Source organism: Chanodichthys erythropterus, chromosome 18 (assembly GCF_024489055.1).
Source record: "Chanodichthys erythropterus isolate Z2021 chromosome 18, ASM2448905v1, whole genome shotgun sequence".
Lineage (NCBI taxonomy): Eukaryota > Metazoa > Chordata > Actinopteri > Cypriniformes > Xenocyprididae > Chanodichthys > Chanodichthys erythropterus.
In genome coordinates this window covers 32,259,139-32,275,260 of record NC_090238.1, presented here as the reverse complement: position 1 = coordinate 32,275,260, position 16,122 = coordinate 32,259,139, and the positions used below count along the sequence as shown (strand labels likewise).

The following is a 16,122-nucleotide window of genomic DNA, read 5'->3' as shown; positions in this document are numbered from 1 at the left end:
GTCAAAATTGCGTGTTCTAAAGTCAGAATTGCGAGTTCTAAAGTCAGAATTGCTAGTTCTAAAGTCAGAATTTCTAGTTCTAAAGTCAGAATTGCTCTTTCTAAGTCAGAATTTGCGAATTCTAAAGTCAGAATTGTGCGTTCTAAAGTCAGAATTGCGAGTTCTAAAGTCAGAATTGTGCGTTCTAAAGTCAGAATTCTGGGTTCTAAAGTCAGAATTGTGAGTTCTAAAGTCAGAATTGTGAGTTCTAAAGTCAGATTTGCGTGTTCTAAAGTCAGAATTGCGAGTTCTAAAGTCAGAATTTGCACGTTCTAAAGTCAGAATTTGCGCGTTCTAAAGTCAGAATTGCGCGTTCTAAAGTCAGAATTGCGCGTTCTAAAGTCAGAATTGCGAGTTCTAAAGTCAGATTTGCGAGTTCTCAAGTCAGATTTGCGAATTCTAAAGTCAGATTTGCGAGTTCTAAAGTCAGAATTGCGCGTTCTAAAGTCAGAATTGCGAGTTCTAAAGTCAGAATTGTGAGTTCTAAATTCAGAATTGTAAGTTCTAAAGTCAGAATTGTGAGTTCTAAAGTCAGAATTGTGAGTTCTAAAGTCAGAATTGTGAGTTCTAAAGTCAGAATTGTGCGTTCTAAAGTCAGAATTGCGAGTTCTAAAGTCAAAATTGCGTGTTCTAAAGTCAGAATTGCGAGTTCTAAAGTCAGAATTGCGCGTTTTAAAGTCAGAATTGCGAGTTCTAAAGTCAGAATTGTGAGTTCTAAAGTCATAATTGTGCGTTCTAAAGTCAGAATTGCGTGTTCTAAAGTCATAATTGCGCTTTCTAAGTCAGAATTTGCGCGTTCTAAAGTCAAAATTGTGCGTTCTAAAGTCAGAATTGCGAGTTTTAAAGTCAGAATTGTGCATTCTAAAGTCAGAATTGTGCATTCTAAAGTCAGAATTGTGCATTCTAAAGTCAGAATTGTGCATTCTAAAGTCAGAATTGTGCATTCTAAAGTCAGAATTGTGCGTTCTAAAGTCAGAATTGTGCGTTCTAAAGTCAGGATTGAGAGTTCTAAAGTCAAAATTGTGTGTTCTAAAGTCAGAATTGCGAGTTCTAAAGTCAGAATTGCGCGTTCTAAAGTCAGAATTGCGAGTTCTAAAGTCAGATTTGCGAGTTCTAAAGTCAGATTTGCGAGTTCTAAAGTCAGAATTGTGAGTTCTAAAGTCAGAATTGTGAGTTCTAAAGTCATAATTGTGCGTTCTAAAGTCAGAATTGTGAGTTCTAAAGTCAGAATTGCGAGTTCTAAAGTCAGAATTGTGAGTTCTAAAGTCAGAATTGCGCGTTCTAAAGTCAGAATTGCGCGTTCTAAAGTCAGAATTGCGAGTTCTAAAGTCAGATTTGCGAGTTCTAAAGTCAGAATTGCGAGTTCTAAAGTCAGAATTGCGCGTTCTAAAGTCAGAATTGCGCGTTTTAAAGTCAGAATTGCGAGTTCTAAAGTCAGAATTTCGAGTTCTAAAGTAAGATTTGAGAGTTCTAAAGTCAGAATTGTGAGTTCTAAAGTCAGAATTGTGCATTGTAAAGTCAGAATTGTGAGTTCTAAAGTCAGAATTGTGCATTCTAAAGTCAGAATTTGCGCGTTCTAAAGTCATAATTGCGCTTTCAAAGTCAGAATTTGCGCGTTCTAAAGTCAAAATTGTGCGTTCTAAAGTCAGAATTGCGAGTTTTAAAGTCAGAATTGTGCATTCTAAAGTCAGAATTGTGCATTCTAAAGTCAGAATTGTGCATTCTAAAGTCAGAATTTGCGAATTCTAAAGACAGAATTGTGAGTTCTAAAGTCAGATTTGCGAGTTCTAAAGTCAGAATTGTGCATTCTAAAGTCAGAATTGTGCATTCTAAAGTCAGAATTTGCGAATTCTAAAGTCAGAATTGTGAGTACTAAAGTCAGAATTGTGCATTCTAAAGTCAGAATTGAGAGTTCTAAAGTCAGAATTGCGAGTTCTAAAGTCAAAATTGCGTGTTCTAAAGTCAGAATTGCGAGTTCTAAAGTCAGAATTGCTAGTTCTAAAGTCAGAATTTCTAGTTCTAAAGTCAGAATTGCTCTTTCTAAGTCAGAATTTGCGCGTTCTAAAGTCAGAATTGCGCGTTCTAAAGTCAGAATTGCGCGTTCTAAAGTCAGAATTGCGCGTTCTAAAGTCAGAATTGCTAGTTCTAAAGTCAGAATTTGCAAGTTCTAAAGTCAGAATTGCGCGTTCTAAAGTCAGAATTGTGAGTTCTAAAGTCAAAATTGCGAGTTCTAAAGTCAGATTTGCGAGTTCTAAAGTCAGATTTGCGAGTTCTAAAGTCAGAATTGCGCGTTCTAAAGTCAGAATTGCGAGTTCTAAAGTCAGAATTGCGAGTTCTAAAGTCAGAATTGCGAGTTCTAAAGTCAGAATTGCGCGTTCTAAAGTCAGAATTGCGCGTTCTAAAGTCAGAATTGCGAGTTCTAAAGTCAGAATTGTGAGTTCTAAAGTCAGAATTGTGAGTTCTAAAGTCAGAATTGTGCATTCTGAAGTCAGAATTGTGAGTTCTAAAGTCATAATTGCGCTTTCTAAGTCAGAATTTGCGCGTTTTAAAGTCAAAATTGTGCGTTCTAAAGTCAGAATTGCGAGTTTTAAAGTCAGATTTGCGAGTTCTAAAGTCAGATTTGCGAGTTCTAAAGTCAGAATTGCGCGTTCTAAAGTCAGAATTGTGAGTTCTAAAGTCAAAGTTGCGAGATCTAAAGTCAGAATTGCGCGTTTTAAAGTCAGAATTGCGAGTTCTAAAGTCAGAATTTCGAGTTCTAAAGTCAGATTTGCGAGTTCTAAAGTCAGAATTGTGAGTTCTAAAGTCAGAATTGTGCATTCTAAAGTCAGAATTGTGCATTCTAAAGTCAGAATTGTGCATTCTAAAGTCAGAATTGCGAGTTCTAAAGTCAGATTTGCGCGTTCTAAAGTCAGATTTGCACGTTCTAAAGTCAGATTTGCGAGATCTAAAGTCAGAATTGCGCGTTTTAAAGTCAGAATTGCAAGTTCTAAAGTCAGAATTTCGAGTTCTAAAGTCAGATTTGCGAGTTCTAAAGTCAGAATTGTGAGTTCTAAAGTCAGAATTGTGCATTCTAAAGTCAGAATTGTGCATTCTAAAGTCAGAATTGTGCATTCTAAAGTCAGAATTGTGCATTCTAAAGTCAGAATTTGCGCGTTCTAAAGTCATAATTGCGCTTTCTAAGTCAGAATTTGCGCGTTCTAAAGTCAAAATTGTGCGTTCTAAAGTCAGAATTGCGAGTTTTAAAGTCAGAATTGTGCATTCTAAAGTCAGAATTGTGCATTCTAAAGTCAGAATTGTGCATTCTAAAGTCAGAATTTGCGAATTCTAAAGTCAGAATTGTGAGTTCTAAAGTCAGATTTGCGAGTTCTAAAGTCAGAATTGTGCATTCTAAAGTCAGATTTGCGAGTTCTAATGTCAGAATTGTGCATTCTAAAGTCAGAATTGTGCATTCTAAAGTCAGAATTGTGCATTCTAAAGTCAGAATTGTGCATTCTAAAGTCAGAATTGTGCATTCTAAAGTCAGAATTGCGAGTTCTAAAGTCAGATTTGCGCGTTCTAAAGTCAGATTTGCACGTTCTAAAGTCAGATTTGCGAGATCTAAAGTCAGAATTGCGCGTTTTAAAGTCAGAATTGCAAGTTCTAAAGTCAGAATTTCGAGTTCTAAAGTCAGATTTGCGAGTTCTAAAGTCAGAATTGTGAGTTCTAAAGTCAGAATTGTGCATTCTAAAGTCAGAATTGTGCATTCTAAAGTCAGAATTGTGCATTCTAAAGTCAGAATTGTGCATTCTAAAGTCAGAATTTGCGCGTTCTAAAGTCATAATTGCGCTTTCTAAGTCAGAATTTGCGCGTTCTAAAGTCAAAATTGTGCGTTCTAAAGTCAGAATTGCGAGTTTTAAAGTCAGAATTGTGCATTCTAAAGTCAGAATTGTGCATTCTAAAGTCAGAATTGTGCATTCTAAAGTCAGAATTTGCGAATTCTAAAGTCAGAATTGTGAGTTCTAAAGTCAGATTTGCGAGTTCTAAAGTCAGAATTGTGCATTCTAAAGTCAGATTTGCGAGTTCTAATGTCAGAATTGTGCATTCTAAAGTCAGAATTGTGCATTCTAAAGTCAGAATTGTGCATTCTAAAGTCAGAATTGTGCATTCTAAAGTCAGAATTTGCGAGTTCTAAAGTCAGAATTGTGAGTTCTAAAGTCAGATTTGCGAGTTCTAAAGTCAGAATTGTGAGTTCTAAAGTCAGAATTGTGCATTCTAAAGTCAGATTTGCGAGTTCTAAAGTCAGAATTGTGCATTCTAAAGTCAGAATTGTGCATTCTAAAGTCAGAATTGTGCATTCTAAAGTCAGAATTGCGCGTTCTAAAGTCAGAATTGCGCGTTCTAAAGTCAGAATTTGCGCGTTCTAAAGTCATAATTGCGCTTTCAAAGTCAGAATTTGCGCGTTCTAAAGTCAAAATTGTGCGTTCTAAAGTCAGAATTGCGAGTTCTAAAGTCAGAATTTCGAGTTCTAAAGTAAGATTTGAGAGTTCTAAAGTCAGAATTGTGAGTTCTAAAGTCAGAATTGTGCATTGTAAAGTCAGAATTGTGAGTTCTAAAGTCAGAATTGTGCATTCTAAAGTCAGAATTTGCGCGTTCTAAAGTCATAATTGCGCTTTCAAAGTCAGAATTTGCGCGTTCTAAAGTCAAAATTGTGCGTTCTAAAGTCAGAATTGCGAGTTTTAAAGTCAGAATTGTGCATTCTAAAGTCAGAATTGTGCATTCTAAAGTCAGAATTGTGCATTCTAAAGTCAGAATTTGCGAATTCTAAAGACAGAATTGTGAGTTCTAAAGTCAGATTTGCGAGTTCTAAAGTCAGAATTGTGCATTCTAAAGTCAGAATTGTGCATTCTAAAGTCAGAATTTGCGAATTCTAAAGTCAGAATTGTGAGTACTAAAGTCAGAATTGTGCATTCTAAAGTCAGAATTGTGAGTTCTAAAGTCAGAATTGCGAGTTCTAAAGTCAGAATTGCTAGTTCTAAAGTCAGAATTTCTAGTTCTAAAGTCAGAATTGCTCTTTCTAAGTCAGAATTTGCGCGTTCTAAAGTCAGAATTGCGCGTTCTAAAGTCAGAATTGCGCGTTCTAAAGTCAGAATTGCGCGTTCTAAAGTCAGAATTGCGAGTTCTAAAGTCAGAATTTGCAAGTTCTAAAGTCAGAATTGCGCGTTCTAAAGTCAGAATTGTGAGTTCTAAAGTCAAAATTGCGAGTTCTAAAGTCAGATTTGCGAGTTCTAAAGTCAGATTTGCGAGTTCTAAAGTCAGAATTGCGCGTTCTAAAGTCAGAATTGCGAGTTCTAAAGTCAGAATTGCGAGTTCTAAAGTCAGAATTGCGAGTTCTAAAGTCAGAATTGCGCGTTCTAAAGTCAGAATTGCGCGTTCTAAAGTCAGAATTGCGAGTTCTAAAGTCAGAATTGTGAGTTCTAAAGTCAGAATTTCGAGTTCTAAAGTCAGAATTGTGCATTCTGAAGTCAGAATTGTGAGTTCTAAAGTCATAATTGCGCTTTCTAAGTCAGAATTTGCGCGTTTTAAAGTCAAAATTGCTAGTTCTAAAGTCAGAATTTGCGCGTTCTAAAGTCAGAATTTGCGCGTTCTAAAGTCAGAATAGTGAGTTTATATCTTGCAATTCTGTCTTTAGAACTTGCAATTTTGACTTAATAACTCACAATTGTGAGAAAAAAAGTCAATTATATTTTTTTATTTTTCATTGTGGTGGAAACAAAGCTTCCATATTTAACTGATTTGACCCTTACAGAATATTTTTTCATTGGTACAACTTCATATTAGTCATATTAAATAATATTTTAGTTTGTAATGTAGGCTACTGTAGTGAGACATTATAGTACCATGGTAGTTTTGGTACTTTTTGTTCTGCTCTTATATGTAGTTTTAACCCATATTTAGTGAAAAAGTTTTGCACTTTTACTACAGTAGGTCCATGAGGGTTAAAGTTACCTGACAGTGCATTTTTCTGTTGTTTTCTACAGAATTATTTCAGATATCTCCGTACTAAAGCTGAAAGTAGACAAATGCTCAAGGCAGGATAACCTGTTCATGAAGAAACACAGCCAGAGGCTTTACCGCCACATTTACCTGGCCTGCAAAGAGGAAAGCAGCGTCCAGCGACACTTTGAGTCTCTTCATATGCTGCTGGGGTTGATCTGTGTGGAACTGGCCAATGAGGAGGTGGTGGTGGACCTGATCCGACTGGCTTTGGCCTTACAGGTATTACTCTCACTCCATGTGATATGTTCTGTGGACACACCAGTGGACATGTATAATAATAAATGTTAAAAGCTAACACAAATTGACTTCTCCTTACAATATGCTCAAGTACTTACTGTATAGTATTCAGCTGTGTCTGTCAGCCTGCAGTATAATAACAATAGTTCTCAGCTTTTTTTTTTTTCTTTTCCACTGATGCATCCTCTTCCTCAGGACCTGGCCTTGACTGATGAGGCCCTTCCTATATATACCCGCTGTGCCATCCACGCTCTGTCAGCTGCTTACCTGAACCTCATCAGCCAGCTGACCACTGTGCCCACCTTCTGCCAACACGTCCATGAGGTGATCTATCTTATCTATCTGCCCACCTATCTGTCTGTCTGTTTGATGGAGTAACAGTTAAAGGGTTTTGTTTTCTGCAGGTGATCGAGTCAAGAAAGAAACTGGTCCCTTTCCTGCTTCCAGAGGATGTCCTTATTGAGAGCTCTAAGTAAGCAACACTTGCAGTCTTCAAAACACTGTAGAGTCTTCTCAGACTACCAATTTTTTTGCCATGGTTCACACTAACAGACCGACAGAAACGTGAAGTTCTATCTCATTTCTCATAAACATATATGTCCTGGGTCTAGAAACGTACTGTATAGTTAGTTTTTTTAGAAGTCTTGTGGTTATGGTTAAAGGGGTCATGAACTGCATTGTTTTATTGGTTTATAACATTTTCTGGGGTGCACTTATAATGTTAGTATGATTTTACATCAAAATTTTTCATAATTTAAAAAATAAAAGGCATTTTTCCTACCCTGATTTTAGCCCTCTGATTTGAACAATCTGTTTTAAGGGGCGTGTCTGCTGTGAGACTTCAGTGTAAACACCCACTGCTGTGATTGGCTAACATCTTTGCATATGAAATAGCTAAGTATTACATGTTGAACAGTGAAACTCTCTCAAACCTTTAGCCTTTTTTCTTTTACAGCTCTCAAGGTTAACTAATTGTGAAAAGTGTTGATTACAGTATTTCATTTAGATATATGGGATTATATTTAGATCGTGGCATGAAAGGTTGCAGTGATGAGCATTGTAGCCGATCACAGACATGTTGTTGAGTGCATGAAAGCAGTGATCTCATCATTGCAACTCAATTTCTGTACACTAATGAATGCTTTTATCATAACTAACGGTGCAAACACAATGTAAATAAGAGATGCGTTTATTATAACAGAAGATTTCCAGAACTGATAAACTCACGCTGTTTGATTGACAGCTCCAGCGATTGTAAAAAGGAGCGTTTTTTCATCACTTTCTTTCTATATACAAAACCAATTCCAAAAAAGTTGGGACACTGTACAAATTGTGAATAAAAACAGAATGCAATGATGTGGAAGTTTCAAATTTCAATATTTTATTCAGAATACAACATAGATGACATATCAAATGTTTAAACTGAGAAAATGTATCATTTTAACAGAAAAATAAGTTGATTTTAACACATCTCAAAAAAGTTGGGACAAGGCCATGTTTACCACTGTGTGGCATCCCCTCTTCTTTTTATAACAGTCTGCAAACGTCTGGGGACTGAGGAGACAAGTTGCTCAAGTTTAGGAATAGGAATGTTGTCCCATTCTTGTCTAATACAGGCTTCTAGTTGCTCAACAGTCTTAGGTCTTCTTTGTCACATCTTCCTCTTTATGATGCGCCAAATGTTTTCTATGGGTGAAAACATTTGAAACTCTTTTCTGATATTGCTCCACTATTTTTCGCTGCAGCATTGGGGGAATTGGTGATCCTCTGCCCATCTTGACTTCTGAGAGACACTGCCACTCTGAGAGGCTCTTTTTATATCCAATCATGTTGCCAATTGACCTAATAAATTGCAAATTGGTCCTCCAGCTGTTCCTTATATGTACATTTCACTTTTCCAGCCTCTTATTGGTACCTGTCCCAACTTTTTTGGAATGTGTAGCTCTCATAAAATCCAAAATGAGCCAATATTTGGCATGACATTTCAAAATGTCTCACTTTTAACATTTGATATGTTATATATGTTCTATTGTAAATCAAATTTAAGTTTATGAGATTTGTAAATTATTGCATTCCTTTTTTATTCACAATTTGTACGGTGTCCCAACTTTTTTGGAATCGGGTTTGTATATAATTCCATCACATTTTAAATAACAGATTATTTTCATCCTATTAAGAGAAACAACGTGAAGTTGACCGTTTAGTCACAGGTTTGATTTACTGACACATAGACAAAGAACATCTGACTGTACATGAATCATTACATATCAGATCAGGCGTTAGAATGAACACAATTACTTACACGTTGTTGCATTACTGTCGAGTCCATATCATAAAAGTCTGTTTGCGAAGCTTGTATTGAAATTGTGACTGATTTATCAAAGGATCCACTGTGAAATGTACTGAATACAAATAAATAAAGCTCAACTGAGACATTCACATTGTTAAAAATAAATAACCACATTCCTAGCATTAGGATCCTTTGGAAGATAATGTTATTTTTAGCCCAGTGCTCTTATCCTGTGCTCTTCTCGCTAAAACGATGGTGGGCGGGACCAAAGTTGCAATGATGAAGTAGGCAGTGATTTTCTTCTGCAGAGGCAATCTTTTGTCACACTATTACGTAATAAACAGGCACATTCCATGAGTTGGTATCTGGGCTTGGTTACAGTTAAAGCTGTTTTTGGACTAACAAGGACGTTTTCAGATCTGAAACTTACAGGATATTCTTATAGTACGATGACCTTGTATATATCAAAATCTCTAGAAAAATTAGATTTTTCAGTTCATGACCCCTTTAGTGCTCCTTCACATCATCATGGGGACAGTTTTGACTGTGATATGCTAAGCAAATTGCTATTAATGCACTAAACCCACTAAACATCCAGAGATCTCTTAACTAACTAGTTTTTAATGCCTCAGAAGAGCGTATCCATGTTAAGCTGAAGAATAGCTTTAGTCTCTTTCTCTATCAGGATCCCAGAGAAGCTGGAGAATGTGGAAGGAGAGGTGCTGTTTGTGCAGTCTAAGATAGCAGAGATGCTGGGTGGCAGTGGATACAACACAGAGAGGCTGGCCGCACCATACATCCCACAGATCACAGGTCAGACCCTCAACCTGAGATTTAAATACACTGAAACAGTATGTCCGGTCATATTTTTGTCTTTTTTGTCATCATTAGACATACAGAGGGCATTTCACAGTTTAATATTATAGTACAGCTGAGAATATTTTGTCTGGGATTCTCCATAATACATTACATTTAAAATATTTTTTTATTTTTGTAACTCAGATGAAGACAGACTGTCCAAGCGGAAGAGCATTGGAGACACCGTCTCTCTGCAGTTAGAGATGGATTCTAGAAACAGTCCAGAGAAAGAACAGGTAACACTGCTGTGTGTGTGTGTGTGTGTGTGTGTGTGTGTGTGTGTGTATGTGTGTGTGTGTGTGTGTGTGCTTTTGTTTATATTACATTGTGGGGACCAAATGTCCCCATGATGTAATATAAACCTGAGTTCACCTACATCGTGGGGACCAGCCAGCGGTCCCCACAATGTAAATGGGTTTATAAATCATATAGAATGAGTTTTTGTGAAAAAGTAAAAGTTTGCACAGTTTCCTGTGAGGGTTAGGTTTAGGGGTAGGGGCAGGGTAGGGGGATAGAATGTACAGTTTGTTCAGTGTAAAATGCATTGAAGTCTATGGAAAGTCCCCACAATTCACAAAAACAAACATGTGTGTGTGTGTGTGTGTGTGTGTGTGTGTGTGTGTGTGTGCTTTTGTTTATATTACATTGTGGGGACCAAATGTCCCCATGATGTAATATAAACCTGAGTTCACCTACATCGTGGGGACCAGCCAGCGGTCCCCACAATGTAAATGGGTTTATAAATCATATAGAATGAGTTTTTGTGAAAAAGTAAAAGTTTGCACAGTTTCCTGTGAGGGTTAGGTTTAGGGGTAGGGGCAGGGTAGGGGGATAGAATGTACAGTTTGTTCAGTGTAAAATGCATTGAAGTCTATGGAAAGTCCCCACAATTCACAAAAACAAACATGTGTGTGTGTGTGTGTGTGTGTGTGTGTGTGTGTGTGTGTGTGTGTGTGTGTCCACCTCACAGAATTGCATCTATTATCAGCTATATTTTTTCATCTATTATCTGTATCCTTACAGAGATCCACAGCAGAGCAAATAACATTTGAAACTCTTAAACAAGCCATTGGTAAGTCTTGCATGATTTGAGAGTTTACATTCATTAACACTGTATGTACACTATCATTTAAAAGTTTGGGTTAAGTACATTTTTTCAAGTAATTAATACTTTTATTAAGCAAGGATGCATTAAATTGATCAAAAGTGTCAACAAAGACATTTACTTTGTTACAAATGTTTTTTAGCTACATATTCATCGTAGAATTCTGAAAAAAGTATCACTGTTTCTACAAATATATAGAGGAACATAAAAATAATAAATCAGCATCAACACTCTCTCTGATTAAAGGGTTAGTTCACCCAAAAATGAAAATTCTGTCATTAAATACTCACCCTCATGTCGTTCCACACCCGTAAGACTTTTGTTCATCTTCTAAATATAAATTAAGATATTTTTGATAAAATCCGATGGCTCAGAGAGGCCTCTATTGCCAGGAAGATATTTAACACTTTCAATGCCCAGAAAGCTGCTAAAGACATATTTAAAACAGTTTATGTGACTACAGTGGTTCAACCTTAATGTTATGAAGCGACAAGAATACTTTTTGTTCTAAAAAAACAAAATAATGACTTTATTCAACAATATCTAGTGATGGGTGATTTCAAAACACTGCTTCATGAAGCTTTACCAATCTTTTGTTTCGAATCAGTGGAGCTCGTATCAAACTGCCAAGTAGCTTTGTCTAGCTTTCTGGGCATTGAAAGTGTTAATTATCTTGCTGTCACTGAGCCATCGGATTTGATCAAAAATCTCTTAATTTGTGTTACTGGTGTGGGACGACATGAGGGTGAGTAATTAATGACAGAATTTTCATTTTTGGGTGAACTAACCCTTTAATTATATCTATAAAATATGATTTTAAATTAAATAATCTTCATTCAGTACACACAAAAGACTGGAGAAGACATGATACAAAAACATTTTTGTTTGTAGTAATATCACTAAATTTAACTAAACATTTAAAGGGTTAAAAGGACATTTTCTAGGCTGGTCTGTGGCAGTTAGCACAGAATCACCCGTGTGTGTGTGTGTGTGTGTTCAGTAGACAGTGTGAATGTGGAGGAGCTGGAGAAAGAGCGGCGAAGGCAGGTGGTGGAGAGGTTTCAGAACGCTCCATTTGAGGAGATAGCAGCCCACTGTGGGGCCAGGGTGAGTCCGATGTATACACACACTCTATTTCAAAAAAAGCACAAACACAGCTCTTTTGTTCCACTCCTACATCTGTTCATTTCTTTTTATATTGTGGATGAACTCTCAACCTGTAGTGTTTTTTTGTGTTTTTGTAGGCTTCCTTATTGCAGAGTAAACTCAACCAAATCTTCGAAATCACAATCAGGTACATGATATAAAACTGTCTTCTGTAACGTTTTATGAATTAGCTTTCCTAAACATTCAATTGTGCAAAAAGGACTATAGTATGATACATCCATATATTCGACTACAGTGGAAAAAAGGCTGTTTTGGCTGTCTCATGTGATTGACATTTGTTTAATCTTTCTTTCTCTCTCTCACTCGGTTGGATAGGCCTCCGCCGAGTCCGTCTGGCTCTGTCGGGAATGGTCACGGCCGGACCCGCTCCATACCAGTGTATGAAATGGACTTTCCAGACCTCTGTGTATACTGAGAGACCCTGGAGTCCCAGTCGCAGCATACAGCTGTTTTCATCCCACTATTATCACTCCTTCTCAATGTCCAGGTGTAACTGTGTCTTCTAAACCATGTCCTTTAGTGCAGTGGTTCTCAACTGGTTTGGAGTCCCACTTTATTTAACAAACACACATGAATTGTAAGAATATCACTAAACAGTAAAAGGTAAGGCTATTAAAGGATTAGTTCACTTTCAAATTAAAATTTCCTGATAATTTAGTCTCCCCCATGTCATCCAAGATATTCATGTCTTTCTTTCTTCAGTCGAAAAGAAATTAAGGTTTTTGATGAAAACATTCCAGGATTTTTCTCCATATAGTTGAGGAGCCCAAACGATTGAAGATCAAAATGATAGCTTCAAAACGTTCTACACAATCCCAGACGAGGAATAAGGGTCTTATCTAGAGAAACCATCACTCATTTTCTAAAACAAACAAACAAACAAACAAACTAAAAAACCTTCTATACATTTTAACAATAAATGCTCATCTTGAACTAGCTTTCTTCTTCTTCTCCATTAGAATTCCTGCAGTGTAGACACTGCTAAGTGTATTACTGCCCTCCACAGGTTAAAGTTTGAACTAATTGTTATATACTTGCACTAGCATATTGAATATGACAATTTAGTTCATACTTTGACCTGTGGAGGGCAGTAATACACTTAGCAGTGTCTACACTGCTGGAATTCTAATAGAGAAGAAGAAGAAGAGAGCTAGTTCAAGATGAGCATTTATGGTTAAAACGTATTAAATTTTAGATTATTTTTTTTGAAAATGAGCGATGGTTTCTCTAGATAAGACCCTTATTTCTCATCTGGGATCGCTGTAAACTGTAATTTTGACCTTCAACCATTTGGGCTCCATTGAAGTCCACTATATGGAGAAAAATCCTAGAATGTTTTCATCAAAACGTTAATTTCTTTTCGACTGAAGAAAGAAAGACGTGAACATCTTGGATGACATGGGGGTGAATAAATTATCAGGAAATTTTAATTTGAAAGTGAACTAATCCTTTAAATAGCTGTCCTAAACTAGTTTTTGTTAACACAATAAGTAAGCTAGTAAAAGCCATCACAAATAAAATATACAAAACAACAAAAGTGAAAATAAAGTGGCATTTTGGGGTTAAGGAAACAACAGTTATCATAGTAGATACACAATACATGACCTGTTAATGAAACATATGGACATTGATCCTGATGAATAGAATGAACATCATACCTGCATGGAAATTAATAATTTACTTAATAATTTACAACATAACTACGACGTTGCATGCTCAGCGCGTGCCGCTGCATTTGCGTGTGTGTTTTAAGAGTGCGCGCTACAAGGCAAGCACGGTATAATGGCTGACAGGACAGGAAAGTTTGTTTTTCTGAGGTGAGGGACTTTTTATTTCGTAACAAATTAGGAAAATAACGTTAGAATAATGACAACATCTCAACTGACATCACATACTGAATCAGGACAACGCGTTTCAGGCAGTATTTACTTTAAACCGCTTCTGACAAGAGTCAACAGCTTTTACGCACGTCTTTCAAAATAAAAGTCTCACATCAGAAAAACATTGAATTACATTTGTTGTTGTTCCTTTGCACTCTCAAAACGGTCTTGCGACCCACCAGTTGAGAAACACTGGTCTAGTGTAATATCGGACATTAGATAAGGATTATAGCTGTACTTTATCCTGAGGTCTATTTATGCCAACAAAGACTAACAAACCAAGAGAATATACCATATGTTGGTTAAATATGCACTTAATCACTTAGTCTAGATGAAAAAGGACAGAATTTAGTGACAAATGATCGTATCTTGTCTGCGTTGTGAGTCTGTTGTTCAGAGCAAGTGATTGGTTTTCTTGTACAACTAAAAAGTAAAGCTGCCTTAAATTTTGTATCTTAAGTTAAGAACATTTGTTTAAGAATGTCCTAATATTTCCAAAAACTTTTTCAATGTGGGTACAAACAGTTTAGTGAAATACAAGCTTTGTTTGCATGTTTAAACGTCTCTACATGCTGCAATAACAGTTGTATTTAAAGCAATAATTAATGATTTTAAAAATTCAAACTCTTGTGTAGAAGCTGAAGAAAAAATGCAGCAAATAGCAAGTTTCCAGCTCAAACTGACTGCAGTTTTCCCAATCAGAACCATGGTTAAAGGAATAAAATGAAAATTCTTTCATCATACTCACCCATATGGATGATTTTCTTTATTCCGTGGAACACAAAATTAGATTCAAAAGAATCCATATTTTCTTTTGATCGAAAAAGAGATCACATGGAAAAACATATATGGTGAAAAGTTGGCTCACATGAGCTTAGCCATTCTATATCTAGGCCAGATGTACCAGCTATCTGCCACATTTGGCCGAAACGTTCTTGCTATTTGCTTCAGAAGGCATGTTAAATCCACTGGGGTCGAATGGATTACTGTTGTGTTCAATTTGCATGGTTTTGGAACATCAACTTGTTCAAAGGGACCCATCCACTTGCATTATATGGCCTTGCAGAGTTAGATTATTTTTCTAAAAACCGCTTATATTCCACAGAAGAAAGTCATAAACGTCTGGGAAAGCACGAGGGTGAGTAGACGATGAGAGAATTTTCATTTTTTTTGGTTGAGTATTCCTTTAATGACACCGTATGTAAGAAAGTGAATGTTTACATAGTGAATTCAGTCCTGTATCATCATTAATTATTATAATCGCTGCAGTTTCCTACAACTGTACCTCTCTAGCACAGGAAAGAGGTGAAGTGTTCTTTTGCGTAATGTTTGTTTGATTGTGTAAATTGTTTTTTTTGTGAAGCAGAGTAAAGTGATAACACTATTTAGGAGACGCGGTCACATTAGCAAAATTTTGTGAACAAAATCACATTAATGAAATTTCATAAGCATTTCACAGGCAAAAAAGTGTAGTGATGTATAAAGCACTTCTCAGACAGTGTTGGTCAGTGTGGCAAATTCATGTGGCCAACTTGAAAATTAGCAAATTCTGACTGGGCAACTTTTTTTTGCTCTCGCGCGGATTCTTATTGGAATGACTGGATTTCAGTGTAGTAAAGCATGCCGCACCTCTAACTCAGAGGTCACTTCCAAACAAGCAGCTTCTTGGTTTGGAAGTGACCTCTGAGTAAGCAGCACTTCACACATCTCTACATACAGTACTGACAATGGACCTACTTTGCTCACAAAATTTCACTGAAGCTTCGCTAACTTTTAATGGGAAATTCCCAAATGGGTCTAAAGGGATCAATTATATCCCTTTTTGCCATGATATGCATTTCATTTGTCGCTTGTGCAGTGTTTCTTTTCTTTTTGCAAAAATGTATAAATAATTTCAGGTTTATGTGTGTTTACTAGCCAGCTAGTAAAACCTCACTCCTCTGGCCTCAAGAGGGGCACTAGTGAATGATGCTAGAGGCTAGTCTTTAGCATCCTTGTTAGCGTGCCCACTTCCCATGCAGGTGACGCTGGTTCGATTCCCGCTCGGAGCGGTGATAGTAGGACCAGTTATACTGGTGCTGTGACCTGGATGGGACTGAGGTTTAGGGGCTAGTAAGAGCTGTGAGAGTAAACCTCTCTCCTCTGGCCTCAAGAGGCGCACTAGCGAATAGCCACTAGAGGCTGCGGTCTTTAGTAGAACCGGAGGGGTTACATAGATTTTACAAGATTTTGTTCTCCCAGATTTAATCGCAGCACTTTAAAGCTCACTGTGTAAATGTAGTGTATGCTGAATATACTTCATGTTGTGCAAAATTTCATCTTGACGTGTTCTTGACTCAAATTTTATGGTGTTATGTGTTGTCATGTCATATTGTTCCGGTTCCACTTTTTTTTTTTTTTTTTTTTTGTCGTAAAACTCTTTATAGCTCTTGAAGTCATTTTTTTTTTTAGGCTGATGTATATTATTTTATTTTATTTATATATATATATATATATATTTTTTGGTAATG

The 16,122-nt window shown here is 36.6% G+C and overlaps 1 protein-coding gene across 5 annotated transcripts in view; it reads left to right on the top strand.

Annotated features, from left to right (window-relative positions):
- efr3ba (EFR3 homolog Ba (S. cerevisiae)) overlaps nucleotides 1-12,377 on the top strand; it is a 50,962-nt gene extending 38,585 nt beyond the window's left edge. For 3 of the 5 annotated variants that reach the window (XM_067366987.1, XM_067366985.1, XM_067366983.1), the window contains 9 exons: nucleotides 6,057-6,294; nucleotides 6,508-6,636; nucleotides 6,717-6,784; nucleotides 9,288-9,415; nucleotides 9,605-9,696; nucleotides 10,484-10,532; nucleotides 11,566-11,672; nucleotides 11,810-11,859; nucleotides 12,048-12,377. In XM_067366987.1, coding sequence (XP_067223088.1) covers nucleotides 6,057-6,294; nucleotides 6,508-6,636; nucleotides 6,717-6,784; nucleotides 9,288-9,415; nucleotides 9,605-9,696; nucleotides 10,484-10,532; nucleotides 11,566-11,672; nucleotides 11,810-11,859; nucleotides 12,048-12,147 — 961 coding nt within the window. In that variant the 3' untranslated portion in view covers nucleotides 12,148-12,377. Of the gene's footprint in view, nucleotides 1-6,056; nucleotides 6,295-6,507; nucleotides 6,637-6,716; nucleotides 6,785-7,132; nucleotides 7,613-9,287; nucleotides 9,416-9,604; nucleotides 9,697-10,483; nucleotides 10,533-11,565; nucleotides 11,673-11,809; nucleotides 11,860-12,047 lie in introns of those variants that run through there. The other 2 variants (XM_067366984.1, XM_067366986.1) reach the window with 2 other exon arrangements.
- The last annotated feature ends 3,745 nt before the right edge of the window (nucleotides 12,378-16,122 follow it).